The sequence below is a fragment of the Hevea brasiliensis genome, chromosome 16 (genome assembly GCF_030052815.1).
Source record: "Hevea brasiliensis isolate MT/VB/25A 57/8 chromosome 16, ASM3005281v1, whole genome shotgun sequence".
Classification (NCBI taxonomy): Eukaryota; Viridiplantae; Streptophyta; class Magnoliopsida; order Malpighiales; family Euphorbiaceae; genus Hevea; species Hevea brasiliensis.
In genome coordinates this window covers 54,526,704-54,535,030 of record NC_079508.1, presented here as the reverse complement: position 1 = coordinate 54,535,030, position 8,327 = coordinate 54,526,704, and the positions used below count along the sequence as shown (strand labels likewise).

At 34.9% G+C, this 8,327-nt stretch overlaps 2 protein-coding genes across 7 annotated transcripts; both read left to right on the top strand.

Moving 5' to 3' along the window:
- Positions 1–319: 319 nt before the first annotated feature.
- LOC110662738 (60S ribosomal protein L2, mitochondrial-like) lies at positions 320–3,384 on the top strand. The gene is made up of 3 exons (XM_058137694.1): positions 320–757; positions 1,075–1,202; positions 2,205–3,384. Exons 2-3 carry the CDS (start codon positions 1,087–1,089, stop codon positions 2,971–2,973), a joined length of 885 nt encoding a protein of 294 aa, XP_057993677.1. The 5' UTR covers positions 320–757; positions 1,075–1,086; the 3' UTR covers positions 2,974–3,384.
- A 622-nt stretch (positions 3,385–4,006) lies between these two features.
- Positions 4,007–7,085, top strand: LOC110662739 (mitochondrial import inner membrane translocase subunit TIM14-1). 6 transcript variants are annotated; one of them, XM_058137697.1, is made up of 5 exons: positions 4,016–4,155; positions 5,413–5,591; positions 6,535–6,605; positions 6,716–6,771; positions 6,882–7,085. In XM_058137697.1, the coding sequence occupies exons 1-5, from the start codon at positions 4,153–4,155 to the stop codon at positions 6,900–6,902; spliced, it is 330 nt and encodes a 109-aa protein (XP_057993680.1). In that variant the 5' UTR covers positions 4,016–4,152; the 3' UTR covers positions 6,903–7,085. The 6 variants fall into 6 exon arrangements, 5 of the variants coding, with proteins under 5 accessions (XP_057993678.1, XP_057993680.1, XP_021677529.1 ...); XM_058137696.1 differs by lacking the exon at positions 6,716–6,771 and having other exon boundaries at positions 4,031–4,049; positions 4,080–4,155; XM_058137695.1 differs by lacking the exon at positions 6,716–6,771 and having other exon boundaries at positions 4,007–4,155.
- Positions 7,086–8,327: the final 1,242 nt, after the last annotated feature.

Genomic DNA, 8,327 nt, shown 5'->3' with positions numbered 1-8,327 from the left:
TCATTTAATAAAATTGAAAGTCAAATAAATCATATTTTTTTAAAAGTTATAAATCATATTTTTTAAAAATTTATATTTCAACTTAAAATAATAACAAATTATTAGATGTACTCAATATATATGTTTCACCATTTTAATTAAATACTCTTAAATTTAAAACATAACTAATTTTGTGAATGCAACCAATAATTTGCCATTCTCATTTCAAACAGATTCCTAGTTTCGTTCAATTTTTTTTTTTTTTTGGATTTTTAATATCTAATTCTTAGTTTGTTTTATTTTCTCATAAAAACTACGTCGTTGTCAAATTCTATCGCTAAATCTCAGCCGTTCACTATGAACCCATTAATCTCAACCGAACCCTAATACATTTCCGTCTCACCACTCTCTCTCTAGTCCCCTCACCGCCGAAAGCACAGTATCTAAACCCGCCCTATACGGCCAACTATTATCGCCAACGCAACGGCTAACCGCAGCCACACCATTTCCTTTTCAACTTCTCCATCTCCTCGGGACAAGCGACTTCTAAATAACCTTCCGTTCCCCTACAGCTGCCGCGACCATCGTTACTACCTTCCTCACTACTATCATCAACACCTTTTCTTATCTAATCTCTCACCGTTTCAATATTTCTTTGCATTTCTCTGTCTATCATCACATTTTCCGTTTCTTTTGCATGCAAACAGAGAACAACCCTGTCAGTTCTGCCACTGAACTGCAGTAGCGCCACAGAAAGTGTCTCTCCCGAGTTCACTGGGTAAGATCTATCAATCTATTCAGACTGCATTAGAATAGCTTCACTATTCATTCTACAGTGTATGGGCTTACAATTTCACTTCTCCTAAACTACTTTGATTAGTAATAATGGATATTTTCTAGTTACTCTAATGGAAATAGGGTAGTTGATCGCGTCTTGGATTTGTTATAGCTGTGTTGTTGTTATCTAAGGTGTTCATGCTGATACTTGATATTACAGAATTGGCCCTTCGGTTTTTTCTTTCTAATTTCTACTGTTCTTACATGATTATCAAAAAATTCCATTAATAATTAGTTAATTTTTTTAAAAAAAATCAGGCTGCACCATTGATGGCGGCTAATGCAGTGGCTGCTGCCTCTCATGCTGGCAAATATGGTGTCCAGGCATGGCAGGCATTCAAGACAAGATCGCCAACAGCTGGGAAAGGAACAGCTATTGGGGTCAGGTACTGCTGATTTCTTTTGTTGTGAGTTGTGTTGTTCTATTGATGACTTGGGTTAGAAGTGCTGTTTTAAGATGTATATTTGATTTCATTGTGCATTGCTTTTACTTGCTCACAATGAAAACACTTGAATGGTGACTTATTGTATATGGTGATTTTAAGTGAACGACTTGACATTGATAATGCCAGAAGTCAAAACCCCCAATAATACTTTCTATTGGAAATTATGAAATAGTATTCAGAACGAAATCCATTTCAGTTATATTGGGTTGTTTCAGTTAGCCAATGAGCTGCGGCATCGTGGTATATGTAGGATGAATGAAAACTCTTGTTCCAGCAAATGCAAATAAATAAATAAATATTTATTTATAAATAAATAAATATTTATTTATAAATAAATAAATATTTATTTATAAATAAATAAATATTTATTTATTTATTTATTTATTTATTTATTTCCAATCTCTTAGATGGGTATGCTTATCTTGTGAACTTGGTTGGCTTGAAGCTTTGTTGGTATTCCTAAAGGGGATATGTAATTGCTCCATCCATTGCAGTATGCCTGTCATCAGACTGGAAAGAGAGCCATCATTTTCATCATTGCTTTTAGATTAGCATTCCTAATCTCTAGTGTTCCTGCCTGCTCTGATGGTGTCTGTATGCAGTTGTGTCTCAAAACTGAATTCAGTTGGGTTGAGCTCAAGTTCCTTTTGATCTACACTCCTATTTTAACAGAGGGTGCTCATTCCATTGTAGATCTAGAGTAAATAGTTCTGACCACATTTTGCAATTTAATATAATACTAGTAATATTGCCAAGTCAATTTTGCTTGTATATGCAAATTTTATGATCATAGCAGATTCAGTAATAGTAAACAGTAAACATGAGCTACTAGTTTTTATATGCATTCTTCCGTGCACCATAACATGTATGCATCTCCATAGTTATGCAATTGTGCTTATTGATCCCTGCTTTTTTATATATTTATTAATTATTTTTTTACAGGGAAAATAATGCTATAGTTAAGGAAACAAATAAAGCCCCTAGACAATTGACTTTAAATGTCGGAAAGACTGGTGGTAGGAATTCCGCAGGGCGTGTTACAATTTTTCACCGAGGAGGTGGATCAAAGCGGTTGCATCGAAGAATTGATCTAAAAAGAAGCACATCATCTATGGGTGTTATAGAAAGGATAGAGTATGACCCTAATCGTTCCTCTCGGATTGCTCTGGTAAGATGGGTTGAGGGTGGACCCCTGCACTTCCAGAAGAAATTCAAGGCAGTAGAAGAGTTTGTTCCACCACAGAAGATTCTTGAACCCATCGCAACCACCAGGCTTGGCCTGTTTTCACTCTCTTCCCTATCTAAGGAGTGGGATCAAAGAAAGGTAGCTTACTCCCCTTCTGGACCGGCTGCAGCTTATGCAGTGGTTGGCCTCCAAACTGGAATGTCTCCTGGGTTGAAGAGTCTATCTACTAGTAAGAGTGCAGAAAACAAGAAAACTTGTGCAAGGGATGTCTTCCTGTCTGCCTTTTCGACTCCTAGGGTCAAGAGGGAGACTTCATCCTTTTCCATCTGTGGTTCTCTTAATTTTCCAAGGATGGCAGTAGCTGGGGCAAAGCCCACCATTTTTGCTCCTCTAGTGCGTGAGAAAGATGGAGGAAAAAGCACATTCTGTCTTAATGAGGTCCAAAAGTGGAACAGCCGGAGCAGTATCTGGTCACATAGGATGAAACGTAAAGCTGCAGTTTCTTGGCAGAGTTATAACTTATAAGTGGCAAGGTACATTGGGGTTTGTTGGAGTTGCTGATAGTAATGAATCAAAGGCTGAAGCTGATCATTAGCTTGCCATTAGGCAGCAGTCACAACCTTGCTTCAGAATAAAATTGGCAGTGGTCGCTGTTGATTTGAATGCTAGACTTTGATCATTTCAGGAAGGCCTTGTGCAACAGTCAAGTAGTTGATTCAGGAGTAATATGCTGCAAAAAAGGCATTTTGAAGTAGTGCGATGATAATACCAAGCAACTTTGTTTAGTTGGTTTTCTAGTACCCGATTAGAAAATCGAGTGAGTTGTTTTATGAACTATTCCTTTTGTGAGGATAGTTTTCTTTGAGCTTGTCTGTTCGCTCGGTTGTTTAATTGGAGTGACATGAAGATTTTGGTGATAATGGTTGCCTTACCGTATATGTACGGTTGCCTTTTAGTCTTTTCATATATAACCAAAAAATAACTTTTTTATTTTAATCTATGCTAGTTTCGAAAGGTTGACAAATTTTGGCAGGGTAACATGAGCCTTAACAAGAACCTTTCTTGGGGAAAAAGTTTTGTTTTCTGATATATATATATATATATATATATTATTTATATTAGAGAATAATGATTTTAATTTAATTGTCAATGATTTGTGGTGAAATTGTCACTTTGATTCTTTCCAAATTTATCTATTTGGTTTTCAAAAAATATGGAGTGTTTAATTTTATTAACTTTGAAATAAATAATTTGAATGATATTTACAAATTTATAAACTCAAGCATCAAAATTTTATTTTTTTATAATTTTCCCAGTTTTAGGAAATTCATAATGTTTTAAATGAATTTTTACTAAAATTATAAAATTTACAAATAAATTCATACAATTATAGAATTTTTTAAAATAGAGTAATCTAACTATACTTAAAATAAATTATTATATGAATCATTTTTATTTTTCAGTACTTTTTTTTTAACGAGGACTACCATATATTGAATTTTTTTTTTTTTTGAGCAGACGATAAATTGTCGTCTTTTCTTCCGTAAGCTTTTGATTATTTGGCCAATAGCTTTCGCAGTACATATATATATATATATATATATATATATATATATATATATATATATATAGTCATAAAATTCAAAACCCCAGAAGCCGCGAGTCGTCATTTCTTCTTCTTCAAGCTTTTTGATCATCGCAGATATGGTAAGTTCTAATCCGTGTGCATTGTTATATTTGAATGTTTCTTAGTTATTTTGTCCATCAAGATTTGGAAGGACTGCAATTGATTCTTAGTGCAAAAGGTGGTTTTTTCTTCCCCTCAATTGTGGGTTAATTTTCATCTTAGGGTTTTTGCTCATGTGTTTGATTTACATCACTGATCTGTTTAGTTTAGACCTTCCGATTGATTGCTAAGATATAATAGCTTAAATTGAACATGGCCTTGCAGATTACGAGTTTCAAAGCCGCTAATTTGCTTTCCTGAACGCGTTAATTTTAGAATATAGTTTAAAATTTTGCATTCATTTATATTAAGATCATGGAATATCAACACGGAAATAATTGTGGTTTTTGAAGGTGGTGCTATGAATGATTCGAGCTGTCTCAGTTCAGTTGTCAGTCGGAGTTAGGCACTGTTATAGATTCAGCTTATATTGTAATTATATGTATATTTGATACAAAAGCAGAAGGGTGATACTTATTTGGTTTTCTGATTTATCTAAATTTTATGGCTATAACGTGATTTCAGCCTAGATCCCATCCTCAAAAGTCTCAAAGAACAAGAAATAATAAGAAATGTTTTTGTTTTATAGCTTTCATTTAATACATCACCATTTGTGCTAGAATTCCCAAATTTGGTTCTTTCCATGGTTGCATAGCACTTCAAATTTCACAACTCTTACCTATTGCAAGAGCAACATGACAACTGGTCCTTCTATCACTCGTGCCAGCTTAATGGAATTATAATGCATATCATTTCTTCTTCCGCGATTGATTGAAACTCCCATGCATCTACCTCTGCATGGTGAACACTAATCTTGAATAAGCACCAAATTTAATCCTTCTACTACTATTTCTATGACTATTAAAACAACTCCTTTTGGACCCTTAAGTCTTCATAAAAAAATTGTCTGCTTCATCACAGGTTTCTGAAGTTGCTCTCAAGTTGATTGCTACTGTGTCCCATGCATTGAGAAAAGGGGTTTCTGGGCTGGCCCCTAAGTGTACTTGTTCTAAACAACTTAATTGGTTGGGATGGAGATTTTCTAGTCACTTGAATAATGAAACTTATTACTGTCTGCATATGATATCTTTGTTGTATTATTGGTATCTAATGTCTTGTTGGTCCTTAATGACGTAGAGGTGGACTTTGTTCTCTTGATTGCAACAATGTTACAATATGATGTTGAAAAAAAAAAAAAAAATTCCCTAAACAGTGAGCTTGAATGAAATTGGTATCAGGTGGCACCATTTATAGCAGGTGTTGCAGTAGCTGCTGCTGCTTATGCTGGCAGATACAGCATCCAGGCTTGGCAAGCGTTCAAGGCAAGACCACCAACAGCTAGGCTTCGCCGATTTTATGATGGTGGCTTTCATCCTGTCATGACGAAAAGGGAAGCAGCTCTAATACTTGGAGTCAGGTACTGTTGATATTTTATTCTGTGAAGTACATGTGTAATTTGGTAGCATTGGAATGCAATGTTCTTCTGAGATTCTTTGAGATGTGCAAGTAATAACAATGTGCACTTGGATGGTGTATATTTGATATATCATGAATATGTTGGGTGGTATTTGTATCGTAAGTGATAGGAGGAAGAAAGAAAGAAAATCTTACTGTTCAATGATCATTTTATATGGCTTCTGCTAGTATTTACAACTTATGCTTACATGCTGAGCAACTAATGGAGAACATTCAAAACTAATTAGAAACCAACTCACTAACTCCAATTGCTAGCTATATACAATTATAAATTCCTAAATGTTCTTCTCACCAATTCTAACGGCTTACTCATTTTACCTTTAGTATCTGGAAAGTGTTCCAGTGTTTCTTGTATGCCATACCCTTTTATCTAAATCAAAGAAGAGGTACTAGAAACTCAATGTCTTCCCTGATCAGATCACTTTCGCTTATGATTCTCTCATGAATTTGGGCATCCTCACATTAGATGTTGTTGGTATTAGTTAAGGGGAGATGATGTTCTTTACCCTTGTAATTAGCTAAGCATCTTGGTTTTTGAGGCTGGAGAAATAGAGTCAGCATTATTATTGATATCACATCAAATTCCTAGTTATTAGTATTTTTGTCTGCTAGATTAGCTGAGGAAGCTGGTGGGTAGTTGTGTCAGAGACATGAGTTCAAATGACTTTAGCTCACCTTGAGAACCTTCTTGATGTACATGGCTACATTAGTGCTTATTCACTTTAGATATATCTAGGTATGTGTGCTGATTTCTGAGTGAATGTTTCTGTTCACAAGGTGCTAATTACTATTCACCAGGGTGCATTATTTCCTTTCACAGTTCTGTATTTCCTCTGGTTGATCCTCGGTTTTTTTTTTTTTTTTTAACTTTTTTCCCTCCATAGAGAAAGTACTTCGGTGGACAAGGTTAAGGAAGCACATCGGAGAGTTATGGTTGCAAATCATCCTGATGCAGGTGGTAGTCATTACCTTGCTTCTAAAGTAAACGAGGCAAAAGATCTTTTGCTTGGAAAAACAAAGGTCGGTGGGTCTGCATTCTGATGCTATTGATTTATCGTATCTCAGCTAGATCACGCAATAGTTTAGCAGTCAAAATGGAGGGGTTGATCATCCTGATGCAGGTGGTATTCATTACCTTGCTTCTAAAGTAAACGAGGCAAAAGATCTTTTGCTTGGAAAAACAAAGGTCGGTGGGTCTGCATTCTGATGCTATTGATTTATTGTATCTCAGCTAGATCACGCAATAGTTTAGCAGTCAAAATGGAGGGGTTGAATCCTTGCAAGCTCGTGCAGATTCATAAAATTGCAGTAATTCCTCATTAGAAAATTTGTGGGTCGTTGTTCAATATATCCTTTTAGGATCCTACAGATGTATGATAACCTTACTTTAAAGTTAAATATTTTAATATATTTTTATATGAATTTGTTGAATTAATACTATCTAGATTGATTGTTCAGTAGAAGAATCCTTATTTTGCATATTTTGTCAAGCCAAAGAATGCATGGTATCATCCTTACAGTGTCCGAGTATAATTTTTGTCTTCCCAGTTCCCCCGTATTAGAATTGGCCACCGTTTAGGCTATGATAGGTTTTACAAAGCCTAACCCAGCTTGTGACAAAATATTATACCTAGTCTCTGCCACCTGTCTTTTCTTGGTTTTGGGGCGGTATTGGGTGGGCAACTGGGTGTCACAAGTTTTCAACTTTTCAAATTTATTGAGCTAATCCTTTTCTACTCTAATTCAATAATAATGTTCTCTCATTTGGGAATAGCATATAAGTCCCCATCAAGACTTTGAATCAGACGTTAACATACTCGGAACCTATTCTGTAGTATCAAATTCAATCTGTCTATTTATATGTACCATTTAAATAGATGATGTTGAAAATTGCTTGGCCCTTCGTGGGTAGGGGTGTGGGTAGGTGCGTGTGAAAGGAGTCTTGACTAAGGAGAGGTGATAGAAAACCGAACATAGATGAGTTGTTGCCTCCTGCACGTATCACTTTCAAGACGATTTTCAATCCAAGTGACTCTATGCTATGGATGAGCCCTTGTCCCTAAGGACTCTTACCTAACATTTCCTCATAGACTCATTTAGGCTTAATTTTATTCACTGTAGGCTTTCAATTTCAATTTGTATTATAAAAATATGAGAACTTTAATTTAATACCATTAAAAGTACCTTTGATTAGATGCTATTCTGTACTCTAATTATAAATTGAATTGGACATGCTTAAGTGCATTAGATACAATAAAAAATATTTCTCTCCATTATGTAAAGAGAATAATATCTTTAATTGTAGTTGAAATATTGTTGACACCACTATCATATCATTTAATTTTCTTTTTTTTTTTTTTTTTATCTTACCATGGCTAGAAAGATTTTGAGTGATATTAAATTGAAATTTAAATATTTTTATAATATAAATTGCAATTAAGAGATGACTTTAAAGTTAAGGGGGTGGGTGAAATTAAGCCACTCATTTATGTTGAGAGGCAGGAAGAAAAAGGTGGCAAGGGAAGGCAGGTACAGGGACACACATGAAAGTGAAAATAAGTCCTTGTTTGGTCATAAAGACGAGTATATGCTTTAATTAATGAAATGCAGGACTTGCATTTTATCTTCGTACTTCTCAGCATTTATCCATCTCACATGAGTTGGTCATTTTTCATAT